We start from the raw sequence: 16,004 nt of genomic DNA on the forward strand, positions 1-16,004 counted from the left end.
ATCCCTCCTTAATGACGTGCTGATCTTTAGATACCTGCATGTCAATAACACGCTCTGATGCTAGGTACCATTGACACTCACACCGTGCCCCTCCATCTGCTTTTGTTTTGACCCTATCTTTGAACTTTATCTTGGTTGCCGGCCAGTAGTTTTCCCTTTAATTACAAGAAGGAAACTGTCAATAAAATCTGTTAAATGGGATGCAATGAGTGGCTTGAATGGGCGGACGGCTATTTGTTCAAATTCTGCAGCATTCAAGGTATTGACAGTTTGTTTTCTGGGGCCATATGTGACGATCAATCTCAGACTGGGCTCAGCCGCGCTGAAAAATGAAAAACCAGATTGCTTTTGCTTACTTGTGGATGACGACTTTGTGATTTGGCGTGGTCCTAGTGAGATGAGACCTTCTGCCCAAATTGCCCCCATGAGAGCCAGGGACGCGTGACTGTTTTTAGAAATAATTTTTAATTGATTTTGTAATTAACAGTTCATCTACAATATTGATGCATGAATCCTTGGACTGATAGGAGGGGAATTGTTTTCAACAATGAAGTTGTACTTTCCTATTTGTCTTCATAATGGCATTTAGCATTTCACACTTTTAATGGCGAAGGTACCCCTCTTCCTTATAACACCATTCACTTCTCGCTTACTCCCCTGCGAAACTGTAAAATATGATTCTGTATGACAAATGGCATCATTGTCACAAACCCTGAGGAACCCCGTGCCCTGCTCTCTGGAAAACCAAAGTGGGAGATGGGATAGAAATTTTCTGAGAATTTATTAGCTTGCATGGTCTTCCCATTAGAGCACCTCTCGTAATTAGATGAAAGATTTTGCAGTGATGGTTTGGGAAGAATTTTTATTTGGAAATCATATAGTGATTCTCATGTAAAACATTTACTTGGTTAATCATTTTTAAAATGAAGCCAGTGTGTTTTATATCTTTCGTGACTTAAATTGCTTTTTGTGAATTATTAACTAATCCTGAATGCTGAGCAATGCTAAAACTTTATCATCAAAATTGTTAAAATTCTATACTTTTGGATGTTAGATGTATACTTTATGGCTATGGATTATTATTTAGTTTACCTGTATTACTTAGTAGCAGCATTTCTGTTGCTGCTGTTTAGAAGTATAATCATTAATGTTTTGCTATATAGATATTTGTATTCCACATTCTCTGCTGTGAGGCGGAGGAGGTGACCTACTTTCAAGCAATGACTGGTGATTAAAAAGTTTAAAGAACTAGCCAGTTTATTTTTCTTGTATTAACAGCCAGAAATAGTCAAACAAACCCTCTCTTTTTTCTAGCATAGTATTCTGTAGCATTTTTTTTTTCTTAAAAATTTCTCCACCTTACAAAATTCTCCTGTGAGTAATTCTAACATTTTTTCAGCGTCTCAATACCAAGGAAAATTAATTGAATCAGAGTCCATAATAAAGGAGTAATGACTAAGTCCTATAGGGACTATTTTAATGTCTAAATTGTGCCACCTCTCCTGTGCTGTATAAATATGGCCTTTCTCTCATCCACCCAACCTGCAAGCCCCACCATTTTACCTTGGGATAAACCACTCAGAAAGGCATTTTGTTTGAGACTGTCAATATGATGCTATTTTATTCCATTTTTTTACCGTTACTTGGAGGACAGCAGTAAAGTTGCAGATTCAATCTTGCCGGGAACCTGTGTTTCTTAAGCTGCTCAAGCACAACAGTATGAAAATATTTTAATGCTTTTCGTAAACATGCAAAAAGCTTGTAGATTTTCTTTTAGTATTTAGAAATTTTAGATTAACATAAGAGACTTTTGGCGGAGAAAAAAAAAAACTAGTGTGATTTATATAAGTACCTCTCATAATTAGATGAAAGATTTTGCAGTGATGGTTTGGGAAGAATTTTTATTTGGAAATCATATAGTGATTCTAACGTACAACATTTACTTGGTTAATTATTTTTAAAATGAAGCCAGTGTGTTTTATATCTTTCGTGTCTCAAATTGCTTTTTGTGAATTATTATCAGCGTTCCCCGTATGGCTGTAGGTGTAAACAACCATTGTCTCATTAATCTAAATTTCAGCTTATTTTAAACATCTGTCTTTATTCAATAATTATAAATGTTGTGCTTATGCTTGGGAAACAGGGAATTGGCTTCCCGATAATGGCTGTCATATTTTTTGTAGCTATGTTTCTGTCACATATGAATTCAGGAATATTTATAACACCAGAAAGCCATTGGAAGTGTATTCCCTATCTTCAGGTACATAGCCAAAAAAACCAATATATCATGAGCTAATACTGTAATTATCACATTCAGATCTTCGAAAACCCTAAATAATTGTTCCACTGATTTTTGCAGGTAAGAAACTACCTGACTCATTTAAACTACATACTCTCTATTTTGGAGCGCCAACAGCCTTTTGAGAAATACTGCATCCCCGATACATCTCTGTGGGACTGAATTTAAAGAGGACAATCTAGGTCACAATTTTAACATTGTCATCGTAAGGCCCCGGCTTTCCCACACGTACACCAAGAGGTTTAGACTAATCTCTAGAATTCTTTCCATTTGGGGAATTCTCTGATTCTAGAATTAATTTTATGTCTTTATGGGAAAATATAGTGAAATATTACTGCCAGCATTTTGGGTACGATTATAGCTCGTGATTCTGTTCTCTCAATTGGTTCTATTGATTCTTATGTCTAAAATTTGTTTGAAACTATTATTACTGGCCCCAAGGTAATATACTCACCTTTACATAGTGGAAGATTAAAAGCAGTTTAAGATTAAGAATCGCTTTTAGTCCGATCATTCTCTTTGGCTTAAGTCACAAGACCTTCAACCCCATAGCTGCCCCTCACAACCCGACTGTTGTCACCCCAGACCCACCCCCAACCTAGAGCCCTGTGAGCCCAGCCCATGTGAGAATAAATAGAATCTACATATTTAAGTTGAGTTTTCTTTTTACTTCTGCATAGTACCTCTGGAGGAATAGCATCTATTGATATAAAGCTGCAAATAATATTTTGGTCATCAATTTTAAATCATCAGTAATTATTCTCATCTCATGACAGTATTTTGTTCTCAAGGACAAATGGTATATGTGCAGAATGTGGTGTAATTTCAAGGGATTAAAAAGTCTATGATTTCTGTCGGGGAGTGGAATGGGGGCCGTATTTAATCAGCGTATTTGGACCCTCATACAAGTTTGGACTAGTGGTTCTCAATCTTATTTCATTCTCTCTCCTCTTAGGGTAGGCTTTTTCGATATGTTTTTCCTAATAGGTCCCCAATGAAGTATTAATATCACAGATATACACTGCATCTGTTTATGTACTGCATATGTGTGAATTTTACCTAAAAAGAGAGGGTTTTTTCTACTCTCCAATTCCAAATTTCACCTCCGTTGAGAATGCATCATTTATCCACGTAACTGTTTTCTTCTCTGTAAAATGAGGCAGATGAATTCAATAACATCTAACATCTCCTAACTGGCCTAAAATTTTAATCTCAGTTACTTTTAAGAGAGGGTGGTGAGTTTGGACTTATATTTTGCGTGTGGCTTGGTCATATATTTTGTGTGTGGTGTGTGTGTTTGTGCTAAATTGGTAATATAGAAATATTAACATCTTCACGGATCTAAACAACTAGTATAAAAGTAAAAACACCTCTTCAGTTCTTTAGTATCTACTGGGCCCTCAAACAATTTTACTGAAATTTTGACTGAGTTTGCTGATTTGGTACTCAGGAGATAGTTTTAGCTATTGGTCAAGAGATTATCCTGTTTTAGAATCTTTCTGTAGACATTTCTGTTTTAGTTTTTAGCCTCTGCTGGGGAATCTCTTTTGATTTCCACAGATGCCTGTTTGGGTAGACATATCCAGTATCATTTTACAGGTAATGGAAGTGAGCTGATAAAGATGTGTGGCTGCTTTGAGACAGAGGGTTGGACCCTCAGTCCCTTGCTATTAATAAGCTATTAATATTTCTATTTCACAAATACGTGTATACCATGTCTTTAAAAGGGTCAATGAATAAGATGCTAGCCAGTGCAATTTCACATCTGCCACCCTAAATTAGTATTTTAAGTTTAGTTTAGAATTTTGTCCCCAGTTCCTTTATCTTGCTGTCTTCGTGGAGCTATAGTGGTATAAAACCACTCAGGAAAGTGACAAAAAGAATCGAAAACAAAATGTTTACCAGCTTATAGCATTTTGTAAGAAATGAATATGGATAGGTCCTTTGTGGCAGGTAGAAATTTATTCTTAACTTTTACCCAAACCAGTATCTTATTCTATAAGATAAATAAGAAGTCAGAATTATGCCTTTCCATCTCCTAGTCTGCTTCTCTTTGGTTTATGCCCATATCAGTCATCACTGCTTGAATTATTTTAATTTTATTTTAGATAATATGTCTGGGAAGTAGATTGTTTTTTAATTTAATGCAGCCCTTACATTTCATGCACACTGTGATATTTCAAAATTTTATGTAGAAAATAAGGCTGGTTCCTGAACGTTTCTTAGCAGGCTCAATGATCACTATGCCTTTATGTAACATGGGAAATATTTGCTACAAGTGTCTCTGTGCTTCCATCCTGCATTATAAGCACATAAAATCCTCTATAGTTGCTTTACTTCTAGGAGTTGGCATAATATAGCACCATTTTCATGTATAGGTCTTAAGATAATGAGCAATCTGTTATAAAAGGTCATTGGCATGGTACAGAGCATTTAGGATGTTGTGAAAGGTTGAAATATTTACCACCCAAGGTGGTATCAAGATTCACTTCTTGGGTGTCATTGTCTTTATCACTTCTAGTAACAGGAGTTAGAAAGTTCTAGAAAAGTGTAAGATACTGGAGGGAGAGGGAAGGCCTTGAGTACTTGCAGCGTAATAGAAAAGACCTAGCAGGGAAATTATGTGAGGTAAACAGAACAAACAACAATAATTTGGGATTCGAGAGGGAAGCCTGGAGGAAAGAAACTATGGGCCACAAGGGTTTTCTGTGATTCAACATTTTATATAAATACAGTAGGAGAGTGACTTGTGTGATTGATGTAAATGTAAGAGAAAGCAGACTTGATAGCCAGAGCAAGAAATGAGGAAAACAGGCCTCCAAAAAAAAAATGTGTGTCTCAATGGAAAGCTGTAAAATCAGAAGTCCTGTTCTTCTCACCATGGTTAGGCACAAAATCAGAATTATTATGTCTATTTCCAATATTAGAATTATAACTTCTCTGGGTTAGAAAAGACCTAAAAGGTTTTATGAGCCAACACTCTACTTGATATATGAACAGCTTCCTTGGTGTTTCTGACAAGTGTTTCTGTAGTCTTGATAGGAATTCTGCTCAACTCACTACTTTCTAGAAGGGACCTTTTCATCAAGTTTCTCACTACCTCTCTCTCTAGCTCTCTCACCATTTTAATGTAAAACACACACACATACAAAAAGAAATGTGTGACTTAATAAGTGTATTAGTTCCTCTAACAAATCACCACCTCTTGGTGGCTCTAAACCACGCTTATTTATTCTCCTACAGTTCAGGAGGTCAGTGGTCCATGATCAGTTTCACCAGGTTCATGAGAAGGTGTGGACAGGGCCACTCTCCCTCTGGAGGCTCTAGGGGAGAATCTGATACCTGGCCTTTTCCAGCTTCTACTGTGGTGTTCCTTGCATTCCTTGGCTCATCGCACCTTCCTGCCTCTTCAGAGCCAGCCCTGTACCATTTTGCTTCATTGGCGACGCTGCCTTCTTCTTCCTTTTCCTCCCTCTTATAAGGAGTGATTTCACTGAAGGCCCACCTGGATAATCTAGGATACTGTTCCCATATCAAGATCCTAAATCACAGCTGCAAAGTCCGTTTTGCCATACAAGGTAACATTTAGGTTGCAGGGTTGGACTATCCAGATATCTTTGGGACCGTTTTGCTGCCTACCACAATGAATATATAAGCAAGGTCAAGAAATATAACTTTGCATCTGTCCCAGTCGCTCTCCCTTCCCTTCTCACAAAAGTAACCCCTATCATGTCCTGACTTTTACAGTCATCACTTCCGTATGTTTTATAATGGTTTTGTTACTAAATGTGTATCCCCAGACACAATAGTTTAATCTTGCCCTTTAAAAAACATTGTTTTCTCCTTATGGATTTTTAAAGCCTCCTTTAACCTAAAAGTTCCTCTTTAAGTTTTTGTGTTCTTATAGTTTATCTATTGCAAAAGCCAGGTCATTTGCCCTGCACAGTTCCCCAGAGTCTGGACTTTGCAGGTTATATCCTCTAGGGGCAACTCATCATGTTTCTCTGCCCTTTGCGTCTTGTGCAAAGCAGCAACTGGATCCAAAGGGCTGAATCAGATTCAGTTTCTAGACCTACAGGTGGGGTGCTGTTCTTTGGGAGACATATAATGTCTGGTTGTCTCGCTTTTTGTGATGTTAGCAGCCATTGGTGCTCATTCCTTAAATCCGTGATGATTTGTAATTTTAACCTTTCTTTTTTCATTCAGTAGTTGGGATACTTATACCCAGAGATGCTTTCTCTTCTCTCTTATTTAGTTACCAGTGATACAGACTGAATGGGAAATGTGGGATGAATGCTTGATTATTTCTGTTTATTCACCAGTTTTCAAGATAAGGAATCGGCACCCTATCTTTTTTTAATGTCATTATAAAGGCATGTATTTAAACATAATCAATGGATTTCAATCAATTGTAATTGTAATTCTTTTTAAAGTTTAAATTGTCCCATTTGGGTCAGCGGGAACCTCTTCAGCTCAGCGTCTGGAATCTTTTTGAATGATGTAGTAGTTGTAGATACTCTCCTTCCTATTTATTCTGACAAGGTGTTCATATTCATCCTAAATATTTCCTGATTGGGGCCTGGAATCTGATTACAACTTGGGTGCTACTGGTACCGATTACTGCATTCCTGGGTTGGCCATCCTTCCTGAACCCCTTCAGTGGAACAGAGCTAAGAACGCAGACACACACACTATAATCCTGATTGTGTGTGTGTGTGTGTGTGTGTGTGTGTGTGTGTGTGTATGTGTGTGTCTTTTGGGGGTATCTTGTTACTTAGTTTTTTGGTAAGTGTTTTCTATGGATTTTTAATTTGCCATCTAGTTGCTCTGTTCTTTTATGTGCAGATTTGGAGAGATTAAAAGTTTTTGCTGCCACCACTGCCATCTTCCTGGAATACAGTTTACTGATTTTTAATCAAAACTTTATGATTGGCATCTTTCTGAAAACTTTAAGTTTGATTATCTATGTTAATCAAGAGCCATTGTGCCATGGCAGTCAACCAGGGTTCTTCGGTATCTCAGCTGATTGTAACTGAGAAGATCACTTTTTTAGACTCCTTATAATTGTATATAAAAATGTGGAGACACAAATTATCTTTTAGAAAATAGACTTTTGCTCACTTCTCTGTCTTTTTCTTCATATTGTATTTCATTCCTTTGGTGACTAGAGTCACGTCGGCTGTATCGTTACTGCCCCTCTTCATGTAGGCAGCTTACTAACACTAAAGAAAATCAACATCTGTGTTCCACAGAAAAGGTTACTCTGAGTGTTGGTTTATAATATGTACCAGATTTGACTCTGAATATGCTTTATTTATGTCTAATATTCAATTCCGTCCTCAAAATAAGATTTGGCATCATTGAGAAAATAGTGCCAAGAACGAGCTACAAGTCCTGAAGACAGTTCCTAAACAGAGCGTGGGCATTCTGGAGTAGCTTTACTTAATGCCACAGTAATGGATAATTTTACCATAGAGAAGGGCAGTGCCTTATTCCAGGTAAGAAGTAAAAACAAAATCTTCTTTTGCAATGGCTCTAAGTCTCACTGAATTTTGCAGCTATTGGTGTAGGGATATTTAGCTGTCTTCCCAGAGTAAATGATCTGAGCTAGACATGTCCCTTTAGGGTCGTACTTCATGGAGGAAAATATTGGAATTTAACAAAAGGGTTCTATTTTATTATTAGATGTTGAAACTTAATATATGGGTGACACTATACATATCATTGGAACTTTGGTACTCTTTTGGAATCTTGATCATTTTAGAATAGCATTTGTTTGTCTTATTGTCTAGTTTAGTGATTCTCAACCCTGGCTTGGCCATAGGATCACCCAGATTTTAAAAAATACTGATGTCCTGCATCCAGCTCCAATTTTCTGATTTAATAGGTCTGGGCTTGGACCCAGAAATCCTAGTTGTTGTTTTTTTTAACAACTCACTCGGTGTTTTTAATGTTCAGCTTTGCACTGTCTGGTTAGTTTATAAACCTGTGATTTCCATTATTAAGTTTAGCTGGTTCCCATTAGCACAAATACTGGGAAAATTTCCTTTAAAACATAAAGTTAAAAAAAACCCAAAACCCAGTACCAACAACTAGAGTTAAATAATTATATAAAGTAATGCCGGTTCTATTGAGCTTTGCATAAATGTATAAATTTAGCCCAAAGAACAAAACAGAGATTAAAGCCACAGAGCCAGAACTTGAACTAGGATCCTTAATGGAGATTAATATTTTCTTCAGCAGTCTGCCAGCTGAATCATGGTCTAATTAAATAGTTCAGATTTAGTGAGTTTGCATTTAAAGTATTAGCAGCTCCGAGAATGGGTAAAGCTAAAATGAGTTAGAATCTTTTCTGTAAATGGGAAGTTAAATTATCATAGTAATTTGATTAAATCATTTTTAAATCTCTCAAGCTAAATCACTGCCTTTAAAGAATAGTTTGAAGTCTTAATTGCTGTTTGTGAGCATATCTCTCGGCTATTTGTTCTCGCCTCATTTCCTGTGACATCCTATAATATATCTCCCGCCAGGCAAGAGCAGTGGGGAAGGCAAGACTTGGGAGTCGGGGCTGAGGTGACCGTACTTCAAGCATTTAAAGATCTGCCATGTTGAAGAAGGAAATTTATCCTGTGTTGTTTCAGTAGTTAGAACCAGGACCAAAGGATGGAAGTTAGAGGCAGATTTGGGAAAATATGAAGAAGACACTTCTAACAATTAGTTCTGTCCCTTGTTAAGTAGAATGCTCTCCATGTAACTGGCAATGTCTTTATTAGAAATGTTGTAGAGAAGATTCTTGCTGAAGACGCAAAGTTGAATGAGATGAGCTTAAGAGGACGATTTCAGCTCTTTAAAAAAAAAAGGAAATGCCATGTCCGGTGTTATAAATTCTGGCAGCACACTTTGATTTAAAGACACCAGAGTGTAAGCCTACCCTGACACTCACTAGCAGCCGCCTGCCTTGCAGGGCTGTTGGGAGATGAATGAGGCAATGTTCATAAAGTGCTTATCACAGGCCTCACCCAAAACAGGTGCTTAAGAAATGGTATATTTATTATATTTATTCTGCTTTTTAAAATTTTTTTTCTTTTTATCTTTTTTTTTTTTAAATTATTTATTTATTTATTTTTGGCTGTGTTGGGTCTTCGTTTCTGTGCGAGGGCTTTCTCCAGTTGCGGCGAGCGGGGGCCACTCTTCATCGCGGTGCGCGGGCCTCTCACCATCGCGGCCTCTCTTGTTGCGGAGCACAGGCTCCAGACGCGCAGGCTCAGCAATTGTGGCTCACGGGCCTAGTTGCTCCGCGGCACGTGGGATCTTCCCAGACCAGGGCTCGAACCCGTGTCCCCTGCATTGGCAGGCAGATTCTCAACCACTGCACCGCCAAGGAAGCCCTTTTTCTTTTTTTTTTTTAAATTTTTTGCCCACACTGCGCGGCATGCGGGATCTTAGTTCCCTGACCAGGGATCAAACCCGTACCTCCTGCAGTGGAAGCACAGTCTTAACCACTGGACAGCCAGGGAAGTCCCTATTCTGCTTTTTTAAATCAGTGTATTTATTCTGCTTTATAAAAAAATCAATCTGTTTGGAAAACCGCTATTTCGTTTTAATTGTGTCTGTAAAGAGTGCAGTTCCTTTTTTCCTCATCCATTTCTTCCCCGCTGTTTTCACTTAGAGTGTTAACGTTTAGTCCCCAGATAGGTTGGGTGAGGCCACCTCATCCCGGTTCCCTTAGGTACAAAGGTCAATCTTCTGTGTATCTAAGCCCTCACCGTTAGTGTGTGTCCATGCCCACCATTTTCCCCTGACAGTATTTCAGTGCAAACATAGAAATAAAACATATCAGAGCATGTTGTTGTCACCTCCGTGACTGTTTTTTTTGTCACTTTCATTACCGCCCCCTTAGACAACTTTGGAAATTCCGTGTGCTTGTTTCTAAGAGAAGACACACAGGAAGTGGATGGAATTGCTATGCTGAAAGGCACCAGATTGCAGGAAAGCCTAGGTAGAAACAGCCCATTGGAAAGGCCAGGGTTCATGCTGGAGAATGTCTGGAGTTCCACTCCAGGACACCACTGTCAACGTTTCCCACCTAGAAGAATTCCTTCTTTTGGCTCCACCAGGCAGGAATCGAGTCTTGAGCAGTAAACCCTTATAAGCAACTATATTCCAGACTATTCAAAACTCTTTTAAAGAAATGTGTTATTAACCACCTCATGTAAATCGTGGTCAATTCGCCAATGATGTGATGAAACAATTTTAAAATGACAATGTAAAAAAAAAAAAAAAAGCACTAAAGAAAATATGAAGAAGTTTTAAAAACCTTTATTGGTTATAGCCATTGATCTTTTAAGTACCTTGCCGTAATTTTTTTTATCATATGTTTAGCTACTTGATTTTCAATTACATTTCCTCTCTCTTTTTGGGCATGTGATCTGATATTGATATTTGAATGATATGAAAGATTAGGCTAGGTACATATATCTCAGAGCTCTGCATTCTCAGAGAACTAGAATTATTAAACATGAAGAATCCCCCAAAGACGCCGTTATGTGTAATTAACAGATAAACTGTCATCAGAATCAATAAAACGTGCTAAATGATTCAAACTTGTATATAATTAAGTGTCTGTTTTAGCGCTGGAACTGTAACTTTTATTTTTTTTCCCCACAGCTCACATTTCTCGCAAGAATAATTGTGGCAACCCTGTTAACCCTTTCCTTGCTTGACTGAATTAGATTTTTAAATTAGTCACTTAAGGGAGAAGTTCACCTTCACAAATGTGAAAAGTATTTCAGAATTCATTAATCTAAAGTCTGCAGAGAAACAGGCTATGTCAGGATGTTTTAATGAACTGTTAAGAGTACACTAAAAATCCTAAAAAGATGAGCAATGTATTGTGATTTCTGTACAGTCTACAACTGAGCATAGTGTTAGGTTCGGTGTGTTTACATGGAGTTCTTAAAATTTTGGTTATCAACTTTTTTTTTTCCCTTTTGGGACATATGGGCTTTTTGAGCACAAGGTCTGAATTTTAGACAACGTTACATAGAATAATTTTTTAATAGATGGCCTTTTATAATTGAATGAATGAATAAATACACGAATGAGATAATGAATAAAACAGCCAAGACTGTTATCTGTTAAAGTGTTCACTTGCTCAGTCTCAGGAGGAAAGAAACCCACATGTTTTAAATAAAGGCTTTTTGTAGTAACTCCCATGTTCTAAGCCGGTATTGTAAATTATCTACTGCAGTGAAATTTAGAAAAATAAAATGGAGATTTTGGAAATGTGAGAGTCTCTGAACGAATCACAGCGTAGAGATGTTCAGTAATAAGATTTGAGTTTCATAACTCGAATCAACGTATTTTTTATTGTTGTTAATATTGTTTATCTTTTTGGCCTTGTACAGACTCCATGCACATAGAAGATGTCGAAGCCGTTCAGAAGCTTCAGGATGTCTTACATGAGGCCTTGCAGGATTACGAGGCCGGCCAGCACATGGAGGACCCTCGCAGGGCTGGCAAGATGCTGATGACACTGCCGCTCCTCAGGCAGACCTCTACCAAGGCCGTGCAGCATTTCTACAACATCAAACTGGAGGGCAAAGTCCCCATGCACAAACTTTTTTTGGAAATGCTGGAGGCCAAGGTCTGACTAAAAGCTTCCCCAGGCATCCTATCCTGCACGCCGAAAAAGGGAAAAATAAACCCAAGAGTGATGTCAAAAAAAACTTAGAGTTTAGTTAACAACATCAAAAATCAAGTAAGACTGCACTGATCATTTAGCAGCAAGACTATGAAGCAGCTTTCAGATTCCTCTGTATCCTCCTGATGAGTTTTTTTCTACCTTAATCTCATCTTTTCTCCGTTTCTTTTGCTCTTTTTTTTTTTTTTTCTCCCGCCCTATTCTCTCCTTCGTTTCTTGCTTCCTTCATGGCTGGTTCCCCACTCTCTCCTTTCTTCCTTCCTTCCTTCCTTCCTTCCCTCCCGCCCTCCTTCCTTTCTTCTTCTACTTTCCTCCCTCTTTTTCTCATTCTTCCCCTTTCTTTTAAATTTTAATAGCTCTGGTTATAAGAAAATGTTGCTGCTTTTCCTTTCTTTTTCTTTCCCTCCCTCCCTTCCTCCTTCCTTCCTTCCTTCCTTCCTTCTGCTGCTGAACTTTTAAAAGAAGTCTCTAATTGGAGAGTGATGGAAGCCAGCCCTGCCAAAGGATGGAGATCCATAATATGGATACCAGTGAACTTCTTGTGAACCATAACATCCCCAATGACTAAGGAATCAAAGAGAGAGAACCGCGGTACCTAAGAGTACAGTGCAACATACACAAATTGACTGAGTGCAGTATTAGATTCCAGGGGAGCAGCCTCTAATTAGACGACTTAAGCAACGTTGCATCGGCTGCTTCTTATCATTGCTTTTCCATCTAGATCAGTTACAGCCATTTGATTCCTTAATTGTTTTTTCAAGTCTTCCAGGTATTTGTTAGTTTAGCGACTATGTAACTTTTTCAGGGAATAGTTTAAGCTTTATTCATTCATGCAATACTAAAGAGAAATAAGAATACTGCAATTTTGTGCTGGCTTTGAACAATTATGAACAATAATGAAGGACAAATGAATCCTGAAGGAAGATTTTTAAAAAAATGTTTCATTTCTTCTTACAAATGGAGATTTTTTTGTACCAGCTTTACCACTTTTCAGCCATTTATTAATATGGGAATTTAACTTACTCAAGCAATAGTTGAAGGGAAGGTGCATATTATCACGGATGCAATTTATGTTGTGTGCCAGTCTGGTCCCAAACATCAATTTCTTAACATGAGCTCCAGTTTACCTAAATGTTCACTGACACAAAGGATTAGATTACACCTGCAGTGACTCCTGAGTAGTCACATATATAAGCACTACACATGGAATACAGATCCGTAGAATGATCATGAGTGCACCTCTCTACCTGGGAGGTCCAGTTGCCATAGGATTTCTAGCTGCCACGGTGGTTAGGAATGAGTTACTGCCTGTTTGCAGAGTTACAGACCTTTTCTCAGAAGGAGCTGTGAGCCAGTATTCACCTAAGAGGCAATAAGGCAAATGCCAGAATTTGAAAAAAAAAAAAAAAAATTCATCAAAGACAGCAGACGCCTGACCAAATTTTAAAACCTAATCTCTATGGGTTGATTCATTTAGGAATATTTGTCTAAATTAATCTGCAGTTTTTACCAAGAGCTAAGCCAATCTATGTGCTTTTCAACCAGTATTGTCACAGCAAGAAAGTCAGTCAGGTCCCAGACTGTTAAGAGGTGTAATCTAATGAAGAAATCAATTAGATACCCCCCGAAATCTACAATCGCTGAATAACCAATAAACAGTAACCTCCATCAAATGCTATACCAATGGACCAGTGTTAGTAGCTGCTCCCTGTATTATGTGAACAGTCTTATTCTATGTACACAGATGTAATTAAAATTGTAATCCTAACAAACAAAAGAAATGTAGTTCAGCTTTTCAATGTTTCATGTTTGCTGTGCTTTTCTGAATTTTATGTTGCATTCAAAGACTGTTGTCTTGTTCTTGTGGTGTTTGGATTCTTGTGGTGTGTGCTTTTAGACACAGGGTAGATTTAGAGACAATATTGGATGTACAATTCCTCAGGAGACTACAGTAGTATATTCTATTCCTTACCATTAATAAGGTTCTTCCTAATAATAAATAAGAGATTGAAACTCCAAACAAGTATTCATTATGAACAGATACACATCAAAATCATAATGATATTTTCAAAACAAGGAATAATTTCTCTAATGGTTTATTATAGAATACCAATGTATAGCTTAGAAATAAAACTTTGAATATTTCAAGAATATAGATAAGTCTAATTTTTAAATGCTGTATATATGGCTTTCACTCAATCATCTCTCAGATGTTGTTATAAACTCGCTCTGTGTTGTTGCGAAACTTTTTGGTGCGGACACGTTTCCAAAACTATTGCTACTTTGTGTGCTTTAAACAAAATACCTTGGGTTGATGTTTCATCAACCTAGTGCTAGGAATACTGTGTATCTATCATTAGCTATATGGGACTATAATTGTAGATTGTGGTTTCTCAGTAGAGAAGTGACTGTAGTGTGATTCTAGATAAATCATCATTAGCAATTCATTCAGATGGTCAATAACTTGAAATTTATAGCTGTGATAGGAGTTCAGAAATTGGCACATCCCTTGAAAAATAACAACGGAAAATACAACTCCTGGGAAAAAAAAAAAAAGGTGCTGATTCTCTAAGATTATTTATATATGTAAGTGTTTAAAAAAGATTATTTTCCAGACAGTTTGTGCAGGGTTTAAGTTACTACTATTCAACCACACTATATATATAAATAAAATATATACAATATATACATTGTTTTCACTGTATCACATTAAAGTACTTGGGCTTAAGGAGTAAAAGCCAACCAACTGAAAACACAAGATGGAGAGATTAAAAAGAACGAAGAACAATTTTTAGTTTTCAGTGTAATTGACTCTCAGCATTGCAAGAGAACAAGTATCTCACAAATAGGAAACACAACTAAAATTTAGATCTAAAAGAACTGCACGGGCTTTAGGGTAAATGCTTCATCTTAAACCTCGCTTGAGGTAAGTTTTTCAAGTTTCAAGCAAGACCATTTACTTAATGTGAAGTATTGGAAAGTTATCAAGGTGTATGTTCTAGCCGTATGATTTTAATTGTAATTTTGCTTCTTTTAGGTTTGTTCTTATTTAAAGCAATATGATTGTGTGACTACCTGTAGTTACACTTGTGTTTCAATCAGATCAGATTGTTGTATTTATTCCACTATTTTGCATTTAAATGATAACATAAAAGATATAAAAAATTTAAAACTGCTATTTTTCTTATAGAAGAGAAAATGAGTGTTGGTGATTGTATTTTAATTATTTAAGCGTCTCTGTTTACCTGCCTAGGAAAACATTTTATGGCAGTCTTATGTGCAAAGATCGTAAAAGGACAAAAAAAATTTTAACTGCTTATAATAATCCAGGAGTTGCATTATAGCCAGTAGTAAAAAGAATAATAATAATAAAACCTTGTCTATAGCTGTAGATGGGCTTCACATCTGTAAAGCAATCAATTGTATATTTTTGTGATGTGTACCATACTGTGTGCTCCAGCAAATGTCCATTTGTGTAAATGTATTTATTTTATATTGTATATATTGTTAAATGCAAAAGGGAGATATGATTCTGTAACTCCAGTCAGTTCAGATGTGTAACTCAAATTATTATGCCTTTCAGGATGACGGTAGAGCAATATTAAACATGCTTCCACTTTTGATTGCTCTTTTGTATGGTGTTTTCTTTTTTCACGCTCCCTCCCCCACTAAAGAACCAAATCAGTAAACACTGCCCTTTGTTGCTTGCATTCAAAGAGTATCTGAGTACCTGTTCCCTAAAAATAAAGTGGGAGGTTAAAGAAGAGCTATATAAAGGCTTGTCAGAATGAATTCTAGGGTGCCAAGAGACATTTTGCATATTTAAGAGTATGCAAAGTGTCTCAGGCACATTAGAATTCATTCTGACAAGCCTTTATATAGCTCTTCTTTAATCTTAAAGCATCTCCACATCATTCTGCATTACTCCAAATTGTCGCCTCTATGTCAATGTCATAACAGAAAACTTTCCCCCTATTTTAAGATCCTATTAAAATCTGCTAG

At 37.0% G+C, this 16,004-nt stretch overlaps 1 protein-coding gene across 25 annotated transcripts in view; it reads left to right on the forward strand.

Moving 5' to 3' along the window:
* The window catches only part of ESRRG (estrogen related receptor gamma), a 629,476-nt gene extending 613,853 nt beyond the window's left edge, over positions 1–15,623 (forward strand). For all 25 annotated transcript variants that reach the window (XM_059942603.1, XM_059942497.1, XM_059942467.1 and 22 more), the window contains one exon: positions 11,707–15,623. In XM_059942603.1, coding sequence (XP_059798586.1) covers positions 11,707–11,951 — 245 coding nt within the window. In that variant the 3' untranslated portion in view covers positions 11,952–15,623. The remainder of the gene's footprint in view (positions 1–11,706) is intronic.
* Positions 15,624–16,004: the final 381 nt, after the last annotated feature.

Source organism: Balaenoptera ricei, chromosome 1, assembly GCF_028023285.1.
Source record: "Balaenoptera ricei isolate mBalRic1 chromosome 1, mBalRic1.hap2, whole genome shotgun sequence".
Lineage (NCBI taxonomy): Eukaryota > Metazoa > Chordata > Mammalia > Artiodactyla > Balaenopteridae > Balaenoptera > Balaenoptera ricei.